The 21,012-nt window shown below is 54.0% G+C and overlaps 2 protein-coding genes across 2 annotated transcripts in view; one reads left to right on the top strand and one right to left on the bottom strand.

Annotated features, from left to right (window-relative positions):
• RNF123 (ring finger protein 123) overlaps window positions 1-21,012 on the top strand; it is a 149,676-nt gene that overhangs the window by 116,494 nt on the left and 12,170 nt on the right. The window lies entirely within an intron of this gene.
• Window positions 15,364-17,302, bottom strand: AMIGO3 (adhesion molecule with Ig like domain 3). The gene is given in 3 exon segments (XM_038772009.1): window positions 15,364-17,031; window positions 17,034-17,122; window positions 17,125-17,302. Coding segments are annotated over 3 exon segments (1,917 nt in total). The 3' UTR covers window positions 15,364-15,381.

The following is a 21,012-nucleotide window of genomic DNA, read 5'->3' as shown; positions in this document are numbered from 1 at the left end:
TCCTGTATTATACCCTGGTTTTTCTCACTCACTGACCATATGAGCCCAGGAAATCCACTCTACCACGCTGGCTCCGTGCATATTATTATCTCGGCCTGGAGCACACCACCTTTCACCACACCGTATTCCTTAATCTGTGAAAAGTCTACTTAGCTCACCTGTCCCACAAAGACTTCCTAGATTAACCCTCCCTGCACAACTCCAGTAGCACCAATCATTCCAGTCTCCTGCTGGCTTGTATTTATAATACCCCTTTATAATGTGTCTGGCAGTTTTGTTGACTTGAATGCATAAAAGACAGATGAGAACATATGTTTTTGTCATTTATGTTCTAGATATCTATATTTTGTCCTAGTGGAGATCCAGAAAACGTTTAGAGGACTTTTTTTGGTGGAGGGGCGGGGGAGAGGGTTTTTTTTTTTCCTCTGTCTCTTCACACCTTTCATTTCCTTCTCAATTTACTCCTTCTCATTGTAGTTTTTTTCCAAGTCTTCCGCTTTCTCCCCCCTCTTCTGTATTCTTCCCCCAGCTCGCTCTCTCTCCCTGAAGTTCCAGCCTTCCCCTTCGGGTTTGTAGCTGTAGTTCCGGGTCATTATCTCTCTTTCTCTGCATGTGTCTACTAGTGGTATTCATTCATTCAGTTGTGTTTATTGAGCTTTCACTGGGTGCAGAGCACTGTACTAAGTGCTTGCGAGAGGTCAATACAACAGTAAACAGACGCAATCCCTGATTGGGTTACCTCCTCTGTCACCAGATCAGGTCTTGTCAGAACGCGGGAAGGGAGGGAGAGGCTCGGGACCTCGGGAGGAGACCAGCCCCGGGGAGACCGCATCCAGCTCCCGTCAGGTCTTGTAAAGGTTGACCATGAGCCAAGGAACTCCGGGCTAGCTGAGAGTGTGCGGTAGAGGGTAGCCGCGGAGCAGGGCCCCTTGGTTCGCGGGGCTGGGGCAGTTTGGGGCAGATCCTGAGAAGAGACCAGGCCCTCCTCCCTCCAGAGGGGCCAGGACAGGACTGTATTGGCAGGGTGGATTCTCTAGGGTCTGGCTTATTTTTAACTGGCTCCCCTAAGCATGGGAGTGAGGCATCCATGCGTTGGCTGAGTCCACAACCTTAATAGTTCTCACAGTCAGGCTGAATTCTGACCTTTAGCCTTTTTTTTTTTTTTTCCTTTTTTAGTTTTCCATCACTACTCTTAGCATCCCCTCTGGGACTCCTGCCTGAAAACACTCTAGCCCCTTCTCCCTTCTCCACCCCGCCAGCCACCTCACTGGGTAGGTTTCTGGCCTTGGCCCCAGGCTCCTGACTGGATCAAGTAAGTCAGATTTAGTCCCTTCAAAACCTAAAGCAATAATCCTTAGAGTTTCCACAGTATCTTTTTTCTGGCGCCCTTGTATGGCTCCCCAGCCTTCACAACATCCCTGCCGAGGGACGGAGGGGAGGGAGAGATCACAGTCTTGATCCCCGTTTTACAGATGAGATAACTGAGGCACAGAGAAGTTAAGTGAGTTGCCCAAGTCACACAACTGACAAGTGGCGGAGTCAGGATTAGAACCCACGACCTCTGACTCCAAGCCCAGGCTTTTTCCACTGAGCCACGCTGCTTGTACCTGAGTGGTCTCTGTCATCCTTGTACTGTATCAGGATGTCTCAAGCTGAATGATGGTTCTTAATGGGAGCTCACCATACGGTCCTTCTCCTGCTTTGATATGCTGCCTGTCTCTCTTACCCCACAAGTGAATGACATGGCTCGTTGCAAATCTGCATCTCACTTGCTGTTGACTTTGCCAGGGCTCCTCTCCGTTATCATTTTCCAGGTTTCTCAGTCTGTCAGTCAGCAGTATTTACTAAGTGCCTGTTAAGTCCTCAGGCCTAGAGCCCCGACCAGCTCATTAGCCCCAGAGTCAGAAAAGCCCTTTGAAGCCCTACCCGCAGTGGGTACTCCATAGAGATCATTGACTCCTAGCAGGGGCTAGAGAGAGGGAGAGAGAGAGACAGAGAGACAGAGAGTGTGTTTGTGTGTGTGGTGTGTGTGTGTGTGTGTGTGTGTGTGTGTGTGTGTGTGTGTGTGTGTTCGGGGGGGCGGAGGGAGGGAGCTGCCGCAGAGGGATCCAGCCTGAGAAGCAGGATAAGGGTGAAGTGCTTCCAGAGAAGTGGAGGGGGTCTAGCGGAAAGAGCCGGGCCCGAGAGTCAGGGGACCCGAGTTCTAATGGTGGCTCCGTCACTTGCCTGCTGGGCGACCTTGGGCAAGTGACTTCACTTCTCTGGGCCTTCATTGCCTCATCTGTAAAATGGGGGATTCTGTTCACCCTCCGCCCTAGATTGATGAGCCCCAGGAGGAACAGGGACTGTCATACCTGATGACCTTGTATCCCCCCCAGCACTTGGTACAGTGCTTGGCACATAGTAAGCACTTCACAAAAGCCACAATTATCATCATCATCATCCCCTTCAAGACCCTACTGAGAGCTCACCTCCTCCAGGAGGCCTTCCCAGACTGAGCCCCTTCCTTCCTCTCCCCCTCGTCCCCCTCTCCATCCCCCCCCATCTTACCTCCTTCCCTTCCCCACAGCACCTGTATATATGTTTGTACATATTTATTACTCTGTTTATTTTACTTGTACATATCTATTCTATTTATTTTATTTTGTTAGTATGTTTGGTTTTGTTCTCTGTCTCCCCCTTTTAGACTGTGAGCCCACTGTTGGGTAGGGACTGTCTCTATATGTTGCCAGCTTGGACTTCCCAAGCGCTTAGTACAGTGCTCTGCACACAGTAAGCGCTCAATAAATACGATTGATTGATTGATTGATCCCCTCTAGACTGTAAACTCCTTATGGGCAGGAAGCATGTCTGCTAACTCTGTTGCATTAGACCCTCCCAAGTGCTTAGCACAGTGCTGTGCACACTGTCAGCACTCAGTAAATACCATTGATTGATCACCATCATCACCATCCCAGAGGCAGGAATGTGAATCCTGGCCCCGAGGGGACCCGGAGCTGTGCTCTAAGGAGCAGGAATTTTCTTCCCCAACGCCATTCCCCTCCAGATGGGAGTGCTACTACCGGGTGAGGCTCTGCTGCTTTCCTAGCTGGAGTCCTTGGGAGAAGCAAGCTGGAGAAGGGGACGGGGTGCGTGGCTGAGGTCTGGGTGGCTTGAGGTGGCTTCTGCTCCCCGTTGGGGAGGAGAGCACGGGGGCCATCAGCGTCCTCTGGCACCATGGCTGTGTAACATTCCTTTGCTAACACCTCAGGCTGGATCTCTGCCTCAGACAGCCTTGTCAGACTCAGAGGTAGGGAGTCGCTAATGAGACCCGACGGGGCCCCAAGCCGCCTCCTGTGCGGAGAGCAGATGTGGCGGAGCTAAGCATCACATGTCACTGAGAATCCTGTTCTGCGTTTGCGGTTGCTGCCGAGCTCCGGGGGACACGGGGGACAGAACTGGGTTTTGCTGCTTGAACCAAAGCCGTAGGGATGGAGGCTGTGGAGAAAACTCACTCGTGGAAGAAGCGGACTGAGCTCTTTAGGGCGGGAGCCTGGGAGTCTGGAGCCCAGGGTTCTGCCTCCTGCTCCGTACCCTGTCCTCGGGTGGCCTTAGCTGCATCTCTTCCCCGCTCTGTTCCTCAGTTTCTCCAGCAAGAGAATGGGGAGCCTTGTTATAAAAAGCGTAGCCCATAATCAGCAACTCGGTATAGGGGGGCAGGAGGCGGGAGGAAAGCATTAGTTCTAACAAAGCTTTGGGGGGAAAATTGTATAAACTCTCACCTCAATCAATCAATCAATCGATCGTATTTGTTGAGTGCTTACTGTGTGCAGAGCACTGTACTAAGCGCTTGGGAAGTACAAGTTGGCAACATATAGAGACAGTCCCTACCCAACAGTGGGCTCACAGTCTAGAAGGGGGAGACAGAGAACAAAACCAAACATATTAACAAAATAAAATAAATAGAATAGATATGTACAAGTAAAAAGAGTAATAAATATTTACAAACATATATACAGGTGCTGTGGGGAAGGGAAGGAGGTAAGACGGGGGGATGGAGAGGGGGACGAGGGGGAGAGGAAGGAGGGGGCTCAGTCTGGGTCGGGGGGGTCGCGTAACTAGTAACTAACTTTCACTTAGAGGGAGGCTTCCTGAATTAATAATAATAATGATGGCATTTGTTAAGCGCTTACTATGTGCAAAGCACTGTTCTAAGTGCTGGGGAGGATATAAGGTGATCAGGTTGTCCCACGTGGGGCTCACAGTCTTCATCCCCATTTTACAGATGAGGTAACTGAGGCCCAGAGAAGTGAAGTGACTTGCCCAAAGTCACACAGCTGACAATTGGCGGAGCCGGGATTTGAACCCATGACCTGACTCCCAAGCCCATGCTCTTTCCACTGAATCACGCTGCTTTGCTAGTATGTGAATTGGTAAAGCATCTTTAATCTGTAAAGTCATCGTGGGTGGTCCCCGCGTCTACCAACTCTGTCGTATTGTCCCCTCCCAAGCGCTTCGTACAGTGCTCTCAATAAATACCATCGACGATGATGGATAGATGGATGATGCTGGCTGCCGTATGTTGGCAGAGGGTCAGATATGCCCTAAGGTTGGAGCTTGGGATTCTGCTCGAGCCCCATCCTCTGCTAGTGGCTGCCCAAGAACACAATGTTCCCCCACCTCCCGGGGATTGGGGAGCTGCGCCGATCGGGCAGGACGTGGAGACGCTTCTTCAATTGAGATGCTCCTCGGTGGACTGTTGGGAGAGCCCGAGGAAAGAAACGCCTGAGAGAGGGCCGTGGGAGCCACACTGAGCAGGCGAGTCTCCTTCCCTGGGCTGGCCCTGGTCACTGGAGGATCGAAAGTGAATGAGCCCAGGACTCCCAGAATGGGCTGCGTGACTTTCCTTTGGCCTCTCCTAGAGCTCTCTCTTGGGCTGAGGTTTGTCGCCTGGTGGAGCGAGGACTGGGGAGCTATGAGATTTGCTACCCCGCCTTTTCGGGCGGTTTCCAGCCCCAAGTTAAGGACTATCCAGGGTCTGCCTTGCTGGAAGCTTTGGAGAATTGACTGACCCTTTTGTGAAGGGCAGAGCTGCAGTGGCTGCTGCCGGCTAAGGCTGCACCACCCTCATTAGAAAGCAGGAATCGGGGAGGGGAAGACCATGCTATTTGGCTGCTGCTCCTCCTGAGCAGCTCCATCTTGCATGTCGGTGCAAAAAGTGGGGTGAGGTAGCAGGGATCCCAGAGGCAAGCAGAACCCCAAACTCTGAAGAAAAAAACTGTGGCCCTGGGACCAGTAAGATCTATTTTCTATACATATAGTTGCCCCTTCATGCCTAAAGGAGACCCCACTTAGGTGTGTGTGTGTGAGCACGCGCGCGCATACGTGTCGCCGAAAAGGCCAATGTGAGGCCTACGGTCCCAACCACACTGTGTGCAGGCACAAAAAACTTTACCCTTTATGCTGTCACGATAGTAGCACCTGACGCTGTTCTTGCTTTGCCTCTTCTCATGATCTTTACAAAATTTCCGGTAGAAAAGAACTCCCTTCTTGATTGCAGTGCGCCGTGCTGGTGTGTCTTGACAGTTGACTCCCCGTTTTTCGCTGAGGTGCAGCACTGCCTGAGGCTTTTATTGTAGCTTTAAAGTGTTTCCTCTGTCCTCCATGCTTGTGGTCTTGCCGTTTCCGGCTATTTGGGTATCCTTCTGCTGTCCATTCTTTTTACACGTACCACCCAGCACAGCTGTTTTGAGGTGAGTCACATAGCTCTGATACCAGGAAACTGACTTTGTTCCAGAACTCGATTGTTTGTTAGCTCCTGACCATTTGCTGTTGAATATAGAAACAGCGTATGTTAGCTTCTTACCATTTGCTGTTGAATATGGAAACAGCGTACCTTAGTGGATAGAGCACGGGCCTCGGAGTCAGAGGACCTGGGTTCTGGTCCCGGCTCCGCCACTTGTCTGCTGGGTGACCTTGGGCAAGTCACTTCACTTCTCTGTGCCTCGGTTCCCTCATCTGGGAAACGGGGATTTAGACTGTGAGCCCCATGTAGGACATGAAATGTGTCCAATCTGATTACATTGTATCTACCCAGCGCTTAGAACAGTGCCTAGCACATAGTAAGCACTTAACAGATGTCATGGGGAAAAAAAAGGACGTTGGGCAGCACTACAAGACTTTTAATTTGACCTGTATTGTACTCTCCCAAGCACTTAATACAGTGCTTTGCACACAGGAAACAGTGAATACCATCGACTGAAAATAGATAGCATTGATTGATTGTAGCCTAACAAACATGCTGCCACCACACTGTTTAATAGTCTCCAAAGGGATGTGCTGGCTTTCTTGGGTCGATTTTCTATTTCCCTGTCTGTCATTGCACCACTGGTCATATCTCCAGGTCACATAATTCTGTGACGGTGTTTAGGTCTGTGTTGCCAGTATTGGTGGGGCTTTTTTTTGGTAGTGGGTCTGGCTTTCCTTGTACAGACTGATCTTCCCTGCATTTTCTTCCCGGCCTATCGTCAGCTCATAACACCTGGCCAATACGGCAAAACAGTTTACAATCATTTGCAGGCCTTCTTTGGGTTGCGCCTTTAGGGTGCAATCATCTCCATGCAGCAATTCTTGAATGACTTGTCTGTAGGAGTGGGGATGGTGCTTTAAGTCTGTTGAGTTGGAAAAGTTTCCCAAAGGAGTGGAGACATATCCTAACATTTGCATCCAAGTCTCTTGTTGCCTCTTACAGCAGGGTCGCACAGAATGCATTGGCCGGCTCCAGGCCCGCTGAGCATCCATTGGTGATGCTCACAATTCCGACAAAGCCGGCCTTGCTGTCATAAAGTAGTCTCAGAATCTTAATGCACTTGGAGGCAGCCAAGTTTACTGAGCAACTTCCAGAGCACTGTATTCATCCATTCACTCATTTAATCATATTTATTGAGCGCTTAATGTGTGCAGAGCACAGAACTGAGCCCTTGAGAGAGTACAGTATAACAATAAGCAAATTCCCTGCCCACCATAAGCTTACAGTCCAGAGGGGGAGACAGGCATTAATATAAATAATTAAATTACCGATCTATACATAAGTTCTGTGGGGCTGGGAGGGGGGGATGAATTAAGGGAGCAAGTCAGGGCGATGCAGAAGGGAGTGGGAGAAGAGGAAAGGAGGGCTTAGGGAAGGCCTCTTGGAGGAGATGTTCCTTCAGTAAGGCTTTGAAAGGGAGAGGAAAGTAGTTGTCTGTCGGATATGAGGAGGGGAGGGCGTTCCAGGCCAGAGACAGGACGTGGGCAAGAGGTCACTGAAGTAAGCGCTTGGGGAATACAGTACAACAGAGTTGGCGGACACATTCCCTACCCATAATGAGCCTTCAGTCTAGGGAGGGAGATGGGCATTTATATAAATAGGCTATTTAATTACTAGATAATTATTTTATTATTATTATTTAACAATCTAGACCGTAAGCTCATTGTGGGCAGGGAATGTGTCTGCTGACTCTGTTATATTCTACTCTCTCAAGTGCTTAGTGCAGTGCTCTGCCATGGTAAGCACTCAATAAGTACCATTGATTGATTGGTATAACTTAAAGATCTTTGCAGCAAGTCAGAAAAAGAAAGTGGCAGGGCGCAGCACCTCGACCTCTAGACTGTAAGCTCGTTGTGGACAGGGAACGTGTCTGCCGACTGTTGCATTGTACTCTCCCAAGCGATTTGTTCGGTGTTCTGCACTTCGTAAGCTCTCAATAAATACCATTGATGATGACGATGATCCTGTGCCACGCTCCTATCTGAAGCCACATGGTGATTCCGTCGGTCGATGATATTCTTCAGTAGTTGACTCAGGAGTACTCTGGCTGGTATCTTCCCAGGAGTGTAGTGCAATGCCTCGATAATTGGCACGATCTGGCGTTGCGCTTTTCCATTGAAGACGGTAATGGTGGTGGTAGCTTTGCGATCCAGGTGCACCTCCTGGGTGTCGCATCTGTCGAGGAAGAGCCAATGGGAATGTTTAAGTAGGGCGTTCCCTCCAACGCCCTACTTAAACATTCCCACCGGCTCTTCCTCCCTCCGTGTTGGTAGGCATCAGCGGATACACCATCCCGTCCATGGCTCCGACTGCTGTGAGGACTTCCTCCAAGTGTTATGTCATTTTTCATTTTGGGGAGGGGCTGTCTTCAGTAGAAGGAGATGGGTTGAGGAGGATAGTAAAATGTTGCCACCTCTTCAGGATTCCCTTCTTGTCTTTGATGAGACCGGAGCCAAGAGTTGCTGGGATAGCGCTTACAGGGCCATAGAACCTGGGTGAAGCGGTGTGGTCTAGTGGGTAGAACATGGGCCTTTGAGTCAGAATCCAGGTTCCCCCATTCATCTGCTGTGTGTGATCCTGGGTAAGTCACTTCACTTCTCTGGGCCTCTGTTCCCTCATCTGCAAAGCCTGTTCTCCCTCCTACTTAAAGTGTGAGCCCCATGTAGGACCTGCTTAGCTCATACTAATAGTAATAATGATGGTATTTGTTAAGCGCTTACTATGTGCCAAGCACTGTTCTAAGCACTGGAGTAGATACACGGTTATCAGGTTGTCCCACGTGGGGCTCACAGTCTTAGCCCCCCTTTTACAGATGAAGTAACTGAGGCACAGAGAAGTTAAGTGACTTGCCCAAAGTCACACAGCTGACGACTGGTAGAGCTGGGATTCGAACCCGTGACCTCTGACTCCCAAGCCTGTGTTCTTTCCACTAAGCCAAGCTGCTTCCCATGTATCTATGACACATAGGAAGCGCTTAACAAATACCACAATTCTAGGCCATCTTTAATGGCGTAGAAGTTCTTGGTTCTGTGGTGGTCTGCCTAGCTTTGAATCTCCTCCACTTTGGCATCCATCACTTGTCACGTGTGCCCCTCGACTTGATTGGCATGTCCCAGTGTGGATTTCTGACCAGGATTTTGGTCACTTGATCACCAAGAGGCAGCAGCATCCTGGTTGTCTGAGCCGCCCCGTTTAGGAGCACACTACTCACCCCCGAATGGGAGAGGGGACTAGGAAAAGGGTCCCTAAAAATTGCCTGCCTTCCCCAAACTTGGCTGACCAAGTACACTGTGACGGGTAAGCTGTGTACATGCAGTGCAGAAACAAATGCCAGAGACTAAATTTAAGCAAAGAAAATAACCACTGGGTCAGAGAATATCAGAACACTGTGTGATGCCGAAACGAGTCATCGACCTCTAAGAAAAACAGATCTAATAGCATGTGGACTGGCCAGATACAGAGCCAGTATCCCGGGCCTTAGCAAGAGGACCAAGAGCGGTTCTCCGAGATAGGTACTAAGATAGACCTTCTTTTGAAGGGACTTCCCTCTTCAGAATGACAGCTTTATAGGCGGGATTGGATGTGCAGTCAGGTAATCATTCCTGTCAGGCCTGCCAAATCTGCCCAGAGGCATAAGTGAGTGTCTGATGATGCTGGGCCTGAAGGGAAAGCCCTCTGCCCCCATCAGCTGTTCATATGCCCCCACCTTGACGAAGGGCAATGAAGAAAAAGACCATTGCTGCAGAGATTTAGGCGATCAGCCTCGCAAGAGTGCCAACGTCGGATGAACAAAATAGAACGGACTGTTTTAATTCGACCATGAGAAGCAGCACGGCCTAGCGGATGGAGAACAGGCCTGGAAGTCAGAAGGACCTGGGTTCTGATCCCGGCTCTGCCACCTGTCTGCCATGAGACCTTGGGCGAGTCACTTCTCTGTGCCTCAGTTACCTCATCTGTTAAGACTCTGAGCCCCACGTGGGTCAACCTGATTACCTTGTATCTACCCCAGTGCTTAGAACAGTGCTTGGCACACAATAAGCACTTCCATAATTATTGTGAGCCAGTTACCTTGCAGGCTTTGTGGCAAGAAAGCAAGCTGATGAAGGTCAAAAGGCTGGTGTCAAGGCCAGTTGGGGGAAGCTCAGTAGGTAGATGACTGCGGATGCCCTTCCCCTCCCCAGGATCTGGGGGCTGCTCTGATGCTCTCTTGGCCTCCCTCCACCCCTGGCTTGGCACCCTGCCCTGAGAGGCATCAACTGGAGCCAAGAAAATGCCAGCCCACTGGTCATCAGGCCCCTTTTGCTCTATGCTCCCATCCCATCCAGACTGGCAGAGGAGCTGCAGCCGGTAAGAACCGGTTCCTGAGCCCCCCTCCCCTAAACATCCTCCTTTTCGAGCCTCAGCTGACCAGCCCATCTAGGGAACCAGCCTATCTAGGGACTGAGTTCAGGGAAACGGGTCCCAGACAGTTTAGGAGCCAGCTGGCAGACTTCTGCCTCATTTGCTACGGTCTGACCCTCGAGAATGCAAAAGGAGGTGGCAGGCCCAGGGACTCTTCTGATGCTGGAGCTCCAGTCAGGTCTGATCGCAGCAGGACCCCAGAGGAGTTATCAGAGCCATCTCTTCACAGCCAGCTCCCTCAGGCCGGGCTTTGAGGGCAGGGGTTCAGTGGTGTTCTCTTTCTAATCGGCCGTCCCTGACTGTCCAAACGTCCGTGCTTGGCTCAGAAAGGGGACCCCGCCGCCAGCGTGGGGCCTCTGCTACCCACAGATCTGCTCCCGCTGCCCTTTGCACCATATCCCTCGGCCTGCCTGGGCCTGCCAGCTTGGTTTGTCTTGGGCTTGTACCCGTGCAGTTATAATTACCCGTTTCTTTCAGTGAGTTCTGGGCTTTCTGGCTGCTGGAAGGTGGATTTCTACCCTCCATTCGAGGCTGGGAAGATTGCATTCTTGGGCCCATCCTGAATAGAGTGCCCACCAAGTCCTTCTCCCCACCCAGCCGTGGAGAGGACTGTCTCTATATGTTGCCAACATGTACTTCCCAAGCGCTTAGTACAGTGCTCTGCACATAGTAAGCGCTCAATAAATACGATTGATTGATTCCCTGCCAGAGGGTCAGAGAGATCATCTTTCCCTTCACCCCATCTTGATGGTTTTCAGGGAATGCATTTAGTTTATTTCGTGTTTCCTCTCCTTGGGTTTCCTGAGTAGCTACAAACTTCTGCCACTGTCTTGACTCAATCAACAGCTCATCACACACCAATTGGTAGGGGGCAGAATTAACAATTTTTTTTAAAAAAAGGTTGTGGGTTTATCTAGATTTTGGTCTGCTTGGAGAGGGAAAGGCCAGGAAATGTCTGCCCATCCCTCTCCTTGCCAGAATCAGTATTTCAAGTATTTTATTGAGCACTTACTTTGTGCAGAGCACTACCCTAGGCACTTGGAGAACATACAAAAGAGACAGGTTATGTTCCCTGCCTTCAAGGAGCTTACAGTCTAATGGGGAAGACAGAAAGCCTGAATCTACAAGTATACCCTAGTTTAGAGAAAGGATAGGTGTAGGTTCCTTCCTCCTGAGCTTCATGGAAAGTTCCACCTTTTCCCTCTTCTCCGGCTCCACCCGCTGTCAGAAGATTGGGTGACCTACTACTGTAATTTAAACTATGGGAAGAGCAATCATTAGCCATTAAAAAGAGCACACTGGTCACATCACCTTGAAGGATTGCCAATTTGTACTTCCCAAGCGCTTAGTACAGTGCTCTGCACATAGTAAGCGCTCAATAAATACGATTGATGATGATGATTTCATAGAGCAAAACTTGCCAACCCATCATGGAACCCTTTCCCTAACAACATCTCAGGACTGAAAAGCCTAGAGGCAGAGCAAGAAATTGGCCTTTAGTGGAGAACTGAGCCTCCAGACCCTGGTCATCATGAGGAGATGAGCTGAGTTCTGTCCTTCCATGACTTGGGGAATGTTGGAGCTAATTACCCAGAGGTCGTTTGGGCACGTACATCAAATCTGCTTCTGAAGGTGTGTTCGAGAAAAGCATGTGAAGAGGCAAAGGGGGCACCGAGGTTAGAAAAATGGCATCATAGCAGGACCCCTAGCCCTAGGAATGTGCGTTGTCTGTAGAGATAGAGCTTTGGAAAGGATAGAGAATCTCTGTCCTGAACTCGAGTAGGTTGAATTTCTTGTTTTTCTTTGCTGAACAGAATCTTGTGCTGTGTAGATTGGAAACCAGGCCTAAGCTCCTCCCTCTTCTCCCCTCCTTTTCCCTTCCTGCTCTCTTAACTGACCCAGCCCTAACTCCCATGCAGCTTAGGGACTGGCCACCCCGGAGGGGTCCCCACCACCCCATGTCAGGGCTGGCCCCCTTGAGAGGCACCGGAGGCAGTTAGGGTGGTAGGAGCCATTTGCTTCTTGGGAATCTAACCTGGTCTTGCTCTCTGACCCCCAAAGACCGGTGCGCTAAATTCCCGGATCCAGACCAGACCCATGCCCAGTTAGAGCCCCGGAAATGCTTTGATGCCTTATTTGCTGGAGAACAGGCAGAGCTCTAGGCAGTTACGGGACCAGATCTGGGACCAAGAGGGCTCCTGGGTCGAAATCAGAGCTGAGAAGCAACCCCCTCGAAATGGTGGGCTGCCCTCCCTCTCTGGGAAGGGCTCAGGCGAACCTTTATTCCGGTTTTGGTAATAGGAAGTCAAGGTCGACAGCAGGCCATTTCGAGCTGGCCTCTGTAGGGTGGCTGTATGCTGTGAGACTCCTTTCTCGGCTTGCCATCTCCTCTTCCTGTCTCTGCCAGTCCATCTCCAGCATTGTTTCTGCTCTTTCTCCAGAGCTGTGTCAGATGTCTTGTTTTATGCTGCAGCCTGACCTCCATCACCTCCAACGATAACTGTTTGGGGCTGGAGGGAGACACACACACGCGCGCAGCCGGGTGGAGGAGGAGGACGGGAGTGAACCCTGCAGGGTCCTGGCTCAGGAATCGAGGAAGAAGGGCACACGGCTAAGGCAGGCATAAAGTGGCCCCAGGCCAATGCCTCAGCGGGGCAGCAGATGGTGGGGAAAAAAGACTTGCAGGCCAAAATGAGTTTCCAAAAATAGGCATTTTTCATTCAAGATGAACTCTATGGCAAATAAATAGAATGCATGTGTCACCTTAATCAGGACATTTATTCAAAGGTTTCATAAATATCAGGGCCACAGCACTTCCGAGCAAGGAATCTGACCTTCCACGGGAGAAAGGAGCTGGCTCTTCCTTGGTCCACGGAGCCGGGAGAAGAGTTGGGTAGGCAGCGGGCAGGACCCCTTTCCATCAGCGTCGTCTCATTTTTCAGAACTCTCAGCCTTTTGCTTGGGTGTTGCGCGAGTCAGAAAAGCACTCTCAAAGTGGGCGAAGGGTGGAGAAGGGGGCGGTTCAGAAGCACCCACTACTAGGAAGGGAGAGAGCCGGAGCCAAACGATCTCTCTCCCTCTCTCTCCATACCCCCACACTGCTGGGTGGACTGGAGGAATAAGAGAGGGGAGTTGGCAGGGAGGAGTCAAGAAATATCAGCTTTAAAGGCAGCCAAATAACTTTCATTGTGAGTGCCTAAGAAGTGTACAGACTGATGCATCGTTTACATAGATCTAGGCAAACAAGCCTGGAAATTAATGAACAGTAGGCAGGACGTCCACTCCAGGTAAGGCTGCCCATCACCAGACCGGTCTGTTCCTGGATGTTCGTATTTTAGCATCAGGGCTAAGAAGCAGTTGCATTGCTTTCTTCCTGACTGGCTTGGTTGGTCATTACCCTGTGGAGACTCTGGGCTTCTCTGGTGTGTGCGCGCGCATGCACGCACGCACGCACACACACACACACACACACACACACACACACACACACACTCTCTCTCTCTCCCTCCCTCCCCCCCCCCCCCCCCCCCCACACACACAACTGCTAGAAGTCTGAATGGGCCAGCAGGGATTCTAGCAACACGGGCAGCAGGAGACTGTGCTTAAGGGAAAAGCTTTCCCATCTGATGTGGGGGTGTTTAGTTGTGAAAGAAGTGCTCAGCGCTGTGCTTTAAGTTGGGGTGAAGTCCCCTGAATGGTGCCTGGGGAAGAGCCATGACCCGTCTCATTGCTGTCGCTGTTCAAGGTCAGAGGAGGCCCCTGAGCAGTGCCTGGGTTCCTGTCGGCAAAAAGAGTCTGGAGACAGGAGGATGGACTAGCTGGCCTCCGAGCCTTAGACTAAGTCTGGCAGGCAAGAAGCATCCCAGCAACTGGGAAATCATTTGGCCCTTACGTCAAGCAGGCCGTTCAAGAACCCAGCTGGTTGTTGCTCATGCTGGTGGGGAAGAGGAGATGCTGGGACCAGGACCTCACCTGAGCAGCAGGGTACCTGCTGTTCACAGCCTGCCGGGAAATCCAAGCCTGGCAGCGCTGTTGAAAAAGAAGTAGGAAGGAGACCTCTAGCAGGTTGGCCTCGCTTCCACCGGCCTCTGGTTTGAGTCAGGGTGTCCACCCTCTCCGAGTTTGGGGATCCTGCTGAAGAGTGACTGGAAAGCAGACCCCTGGAAACAAACTGGATTTCCCCCCGCTCCCGGGGACCTTGCCGTTTTAAAGTTCTTGGCATATGCCGGGAGCCTGATCCTGGGGAGGTCAGAGGGAAGGAACAAGGCTCTGAAAGACAGCATCCTGGCAAGAACCCTTGATCTTGTCCCAAGCAAATCCGTTCTCTCCCCAAATGCTCCGGGTCAGAGAAGGTGATCTGAAACCAAAGCTGGACCCCTTTGGCCAGGGCCAGGTGGTGGGAGGGGCAGATGCCCAGATCTAGAAATCCTTCTGTCCCTCTCCCACATCTCTAGGGTGCTTCCATATCACTCGGTGGGGGGAGGATGGGGAGTTGCAAACGACCAATCTCATTCCACTGTGGTGACCGATACCTCCCCCCCCCCCCTGCCCCTTTCCCAGTACCACGGGGAGCTCAGCACTTACTGCTGCCCCCCCCCCCCCCCCCCGCCCCCCACCTGCCACTCATACAAAGCTCACCAGGCAACTTGGACACTAGGGATCACCCTGTCTCCTGGGCAGGACACAACAGGAAAGGAGACGCGCGTGCGTGGGAAGAGCTAAGCTGCAGAACCGAGATGCCTGCTACTTGTGCCCTTTGGCTGCAGGGGGTCAGGTCGCACCCCTGAAACAGGGCCTTGATCCCTGCCGGGAGGTCTAGAACCAGAACGAGGTCGTTGGATCCATCACCCCACCCCTTGACCCCAGCCCTGAGCTGCACCTCGAGCCTGTAAAAGCTGTCTTCCCTGCGCCGGTAATGACCTCTCCTCCAGCTCTGGCAAGTTTGTTGTTTTAATGGACCGGAGGAGAGCCGTAGCAAACAGGCTGACAGCTCGGAGTGGTGTCATTGATCTAAGAAGGAAAACGGAGACATACGTACTGTGTACTCTGAGCGCGCAGGACCTTTCTCGGCTCTGCAGTTCCTCCCCGCCTCCCCTGCTGGCCTCAGGGCCCCGGGGCAGTCTGGCCAGGAGAGCCGCCTCTGTGGCTCCCCTCCCTCCCCCACCCCACCCCCCAGCCCCGGAGGCCATCTCCTAGATCACGATGGGGGTGTCCGAGAACACGGAGCTGCCGGATTCCGAGTCCGACTTGAGCTGCAGGATCTTGGGGTTCTTGAGGTCCAGGTCCTCACTGACGGCCAGCTTGATCCGGCCGTTCTGGACTTCTTTGATGGGCTCCAGGAAGACGACGTGCTTGTTGGTGCCGATCTTGCGGCTGGGCCCGTCGGTGGCCGGCGGCGTGGTGCTGAGGATGGAGGACTGGGCGCTGCGCTCCTGCGGGGGGCCGGGGAGCAGGGGCCGCCGACAGCACGAGGAGCAGCGGCACGGGGTCAGGTAGAGGTACAGGAGGACCAGCACCAGGCTGACCACGCAGCCCAGCAAGGTGGTGAGCCCCGTGTTGAAAGACTCGGCCTCGTGCTTCGGGTACTGGACGGTCACGTTGAACTCGTGCGTCTTGTTGTGCTTTTGGTGCTGGCCGACGGCCAGGCACACGTAGACCCCGGAGTGCTCCATCTGCACCCGGCGGATGGTCAGGCTGCCGTTGGGCCGCACCGCCATGGTCCGGTCCCGGCTGCCCGAGGCGTCGATGAACTCGTTCCCCGGGGAGATCCACATGTAGCGGGCCGGGGCCCCGTGCAGGCTGGCGTTGCAGTCGATGGTCAGGGGCTGGCCCACGGTCACCCTGAGGTGCGCCTCGGGGAGGTCCCAGGCGTCCCCGGCCGAGCAGTTCTCAAAGATCTTGCTGTGGGCGAAGAAGCGGACGCGGGAGGAGGGCACCTCGAAGGCGATGCAGATGTGCTCCTCCGCGAAGTCCGCCACTGAGCTGAAGCCGCGCTGCTGCCAGTGGCGGAACATGCGGTACAGCGGACAGCTGCACCTGATGGGGTTGTTGTGGAGGTACAGGCCGTTCTTGACGTAGACGGGCAGGGCCATGACCTCCTCGATGGGGATGCTGGTCAGCTTGTTGGTGGACAGGTCCAGCGCCCTGAGGCGGGGGTGGACGAGCCCGTGTAGGGCTCGGAAGGGGAAAGCCGTCAGCTGGTTCCAGCTCAGGTAGACCTTCTGCAGGTGGCCCAGCCGCCGGAAGGCGTGCTCCTCCACCTGGGTGATGCGGTTGTTGTACAGCAGGAGCTCCTCCAAGTTCACCAGCTCCTCGAAGTCACGCTTTCTCACGGCCGACAGGGTGTTGGAGGACAGATCCAGGTGCCGGAGGGAAGTGGCGTTGTGGAACGCCCGCGGGGAGAGGCCCGAGATCTGATTGTGGCCCAGGCGGAGGGTCTGCAGCTGGGGCAGGCTCGCCAGCCAGTGGTCTTGGAGCTTCTGGAGGGCGTTGTAGCTGAGGTCGAGAGTGGTGGCCACGGCGGGCAGCGGGGTGGGCACCTCGACCAGGTTGTGCTTGGCGCAGCTCAGCAGGTCCGCGGTGCAGATGCAGACCAGAGGGCAGCGGTGGAGCACATAAGGGGTGTTGAGCATGGCCGAGCCCCGAGCCGACAACTCGAGGAACACCAGCAGCCTCCCGAGGCATTTCCAGAGCGTGTGGACCGGGGCCTGGGGACCCATGCTGCTGGCGGGGGGGGGCTCGAGGGTCCGGACCCAGCACCCGGGGGAGGCGGGGGGGCCTGGGCCGCCCCAGCCAGAAGAGAGCTGGGGGGTCTGGAAAGACAGAGGTTCCCGGGCCCCCAGGCTCTCAATAGAACCTCCTCCCCCTCGGTCAAGACAGCCCCTCAGTCCTGCACGTCCAAGCTAGAGGGACGGGGAGCAGTCTGGGGCTGAGAGAGAGGCGAGAGCGCTTAGGGGCTCCGGCCCCTCCCGGAGTGCTTGGTTTCGGGCAGTGTCATTTCCCGGGCGGGGAACGGCGGCGTTCTGTCCTCCTCACGCAGCACTGGCCAGACTGCCACCTGCCCGGGCTCCAAGCCCCGACCGGCTGTTGGGGAGCACCCACGGGGCCGGCCATCCCCTCCCCGGCAGCCCGGCCCCCGCTTCTGGCCCGGCCCCAGGGGCTCTCCCCCCGAGCCCGGCCTCGCCCCCACCCGGCACTGACCGTCCATTGGCGAGGCTTCACCTCATAGCGGGTCGCTCCCCCGGCCCCGGAGGGTCCTGGAGCCGAACGCCTGGGACGAAAGCCACGAGCGGGGAGTCGGTTAGCCCTCGCACGGGAACTTCGGCTCTGGCCGCCCGGTGGGATCGGGGCCCGGCAGCCGCCGGACTTGGTTCCACCCTGCGCCTGCCGCCGCCTGCCAAGAAGCCGGCTCTCTGTGTGGCCGAGCTGTGCTCTCCCTCTGCCCCTATTTACAAGCCGCCCGTGAACAGGGAAGGCTGAGCTGCGTGGGTTCCAGCCATCCAATTGGTCCGTGGGAGGGGTGGAGGGCGGGAGGGGAGGATCGGGCCAGTGGAAGCGAGTGAATGGCTTGCGGTGCTCGGCCGGGCCGCCAGTGGGCAGTACGTCCTCAGGCGGTCACCCTGGGCTCTGGGGGGGCCCCCCCGAAAGAGGACCCCAACAGCAGGGGAGGTGGCAGCCGTTGGTTCTGGTGGACGGCAGCCCGCCGGCCGGCCTGGCCACCTTTCCACGGGATCGCCCCGGCCTCACGTCCCAGACGCCCCAGACCTTGGACGTTTCGGTGAAGAAGCTCAAGGGGGAAGAGTTGAGTCGGGATGTGACTGACCTGGCCCGGTTCCAAGTGGGGCCCGCCAGCTCCCTGCCCCGTCATCCTCCCCGGGTCGGGATTAGAGCGGAGCGGCTGACAGTGGCGTTGGGGCCCCTTCGTTAGCCTTGCGGCACCGGGTTTCTCCCGAGCGGCTCGCGCTGGGCTTATGAGAACTGGTGACCTCGGAGAAGAGGTCCCAGCTAAGCGCCGCGAAAACCTTCCAGCCCCTCCCGGGTTTCTGCGCTTTCAAATCAGATTGCTGGTGACTTTGCCGTATTGATTTGTGCCCTTCAGTTCTCCTCCCCTGTCTCTCCCCACCGCCTCCCAGCCCTGATCCTCCACCGACTTACTTTCTGTGCCACTGCTGGTCTCTTCCTCCTTCTACCTCCTCCCCCTGCCTTTCTGGTGATTTAATCTCTGAGCCAAGAAGGAAACTGAGAAGCAGTAGCCCCAGGGTTAAAGCTGATCCCTTTCCTCCTGGAGCCGAGATCTTTTCTTCCTCTCCCCCTTGCCCACCCCCCCCACACTGGAGATAGTTTCCTTTTTTTTTTGTTGGCTGTTTCGGTCCCCTGAGAAAGCTGCAAGCCGGCTGACCAGACAGAAGCTGCAAAGCCAAGACAGATCTAGATATGATCGCCCAGCCCTAGTGGCAAGAGCGTGGGCTTGGGAGTCGGAGGTCGTGGGTTCTAATCCCGGCTCCGTCCCTTGTCTGCTGTGGGACCTTGGGCCAAGTCACTTCACTTCTCTGTGCCTCAGTTCCCTCTGTCGTAAAATGGGGATTTAGACCGTGAGCCCCATGTGGGACAGGGACTGTGTCCAACCTGATTATCTTGTATCTACCCCTGAGCTTAGAACAGTGCTTGGCACGTAGTAAGTGCTTAACAAATACCATTATTATTATTGTTATTAGCATTAGTATTATTATCATTTTTCTGTGCCCTCCCAGTATGGGACTGAGTCATGCTCCACGGGTCTGAGAGTCAGGATACCCGGGTTCTAATCGTGGCTCCGCCACTTGCCTGTTGGGTCGCCTTGGGAGGGTCACTTCACCTCTCTGAGTCTCAGCTTCCTCGTCTGTAAAATGGGGATACCTGCGGTCCCTCCTACTTAGACTGTGAGCCCTATGCGTCTACTATCCCAGCACTTAGCACAGTGTTTGGCCCATAATAGGTACTCCCTAAATACCATCCTTCTTCTTAGAGACTCCCCTCTGTTCTCAGGGAAGTCGGTCTTCCGGGGTTGGCAGGAAGGAGAGAAATATCCCCGCAGTAGAGTCCGTTCTGTTCCGCTCCACTCCGCTCACAGAGCAAGTAAGTGGGGGAGCCGAGACTAGGACGCCGGTCTGCTGACTCTTCAGTCCCGTGCTCTTTCCACTGGGCCACACTGCCTCAGAATCACTGGCCCAGCCTGTCTCCCAAAGGGAAACAAGGGGGCCTTTCACTTCTGTGATGCTGGGGGGAAGTGATGGGGGGGGGGGGGCGGTGTTGGCGGCGGGCAGAGAGAGGTAGGGCACTGCTGGCTGTAGGAGCCTTTTGTCCTTCCAGCAAGTTTTCGGCAACTGGGAAGGTCCGACGCTGTAGGTGTCAGGCCTGCCAGGCACCGAGGGAGCCAGGGAAAAGAGAGAGGACGCACGGTAAGGGTAATTACCAGCCTGCTCCGTGGAGAGATGGGAATCGGCACCAGGTAATTGGTTTCCACTAAGTCGGAAGAGCTAATTTGGCAGCCCCAGTGTGAAAGGCAGTGTTGCTGTGGGTCCAGCCGAGCAGCAGAGCTGGGGCTGTTTGGCTAGGGATGAGAGGGGCCTGGCTGAGCTTTAGCTCGTATCGGGTCTCTCCGTTTGGGGTTTTGGGAAAGGGAAAATGGAGGGAGCGTCAAACCCTGCTGCCTTCCCTGAGCTATTGCCCCTCATCGGATGAGGGGGCCTCAGCTTCCCAGCTCTCTTCTCACAGAGTCCCTGCTAGTCCTCAGCTTCCAGGCCCTTCACCAACCATCTTCCCCTTTCCTATCCGCCCTCTTCCTACTGTGCCACAGCTCACTCTTTTCTCATCTCCCAAGTCCCAAACAAACCCAACTACACCTCTTTTGGGACTCTCCCACGGCTGAACCATCATTCTCCACACTTTTAGACTGTGAGCCCACTGTTGGGTAGGGACTGTCTCTGTGTGATGCCAATTTGTACTTCCCAAGCGCTTAGTACAGTGCTCTGCACATAGTAAGCGCTCAATAAATACGATTGATTGATTGATTGATTCTCCCCCGTCCCCCGACACGGGACTCCCTCCTCCCTCAAATCTGACAAAGCACATCAAGGCCCTCCTAAAAACCCACCTCCTCAGAGAAGCTTTCCCTGGCTAAAGTCTACCTGCCAGGTCATCCCCGTCGGGCATCCTCGACCCTCTTGTGTATATTTTGTAGTGTTTCTGTATTGATTTCCTTCCGCACTTTCGTTTTTAATATTTGGATCTGAGCTTGTTCTTTTCTCGGTTTACCGCGGTAAGGATTTGGCAGTTGAATTCTGCCGGACGACCCCATTGTGAGGTTCTCAAGAGCAGGGACCAACCAGGTATCTCACTTCTACCGAGTGTTGCCAAGTCCCTGACCCACAGGGCACAGTCAATAATGCTGGTGATAGTGATCGCGATGCTGCGGCTCTTAAGTCTCACCCTGGTCTCCCATGTGGGGGTGATGTCTGCCATCAGCCACAACCCCGATAGGTTCGTGGCTGGAAGGCATGAAAATCCCAAGGGTTAGTCAGAGGATTCCAGGATTCGGGGAAGGGGTTCTGGGGGATGGGGAGCAGATGGTGGTCGATTTCGGGGAACACAGGAAAGCTTTGGATGTGATGGTTCAGGCAAGCTAATTGGTAGAATGAGCTGAAATAGGTTGTGCAGGGACAAATCAGACAGACCGGTTCATCAAGTTGGACACAGTCCCTGTCCCACGTGAGGCTTATAGTCTAATGGGGAGGGAGTACAGGTATCGAATCCCCACTGAACAGATGAGGAAACCGAGACCCAGA

This window comes from Tachyglossus aculeatus, chromosome X1 (assembly GCF_015852505.1).
Source record: "Tachyglossus aculeatus isolate mTacAcu1 chromosome X1, mTacAcu1.pri, whole genome shotgun sequence".
NCBI classification, from domain to species: Eukaryota; Metazoa; Chordata; class Mammalia; order Monotremata; family Tachyglossidae; genus Tachyglossus; species Tachyglossus aculeatus.
Note: the sequence above shows the minus strand (reverse complement) of the source record. Positions and strands in the feature narration are given on the sequence as shown.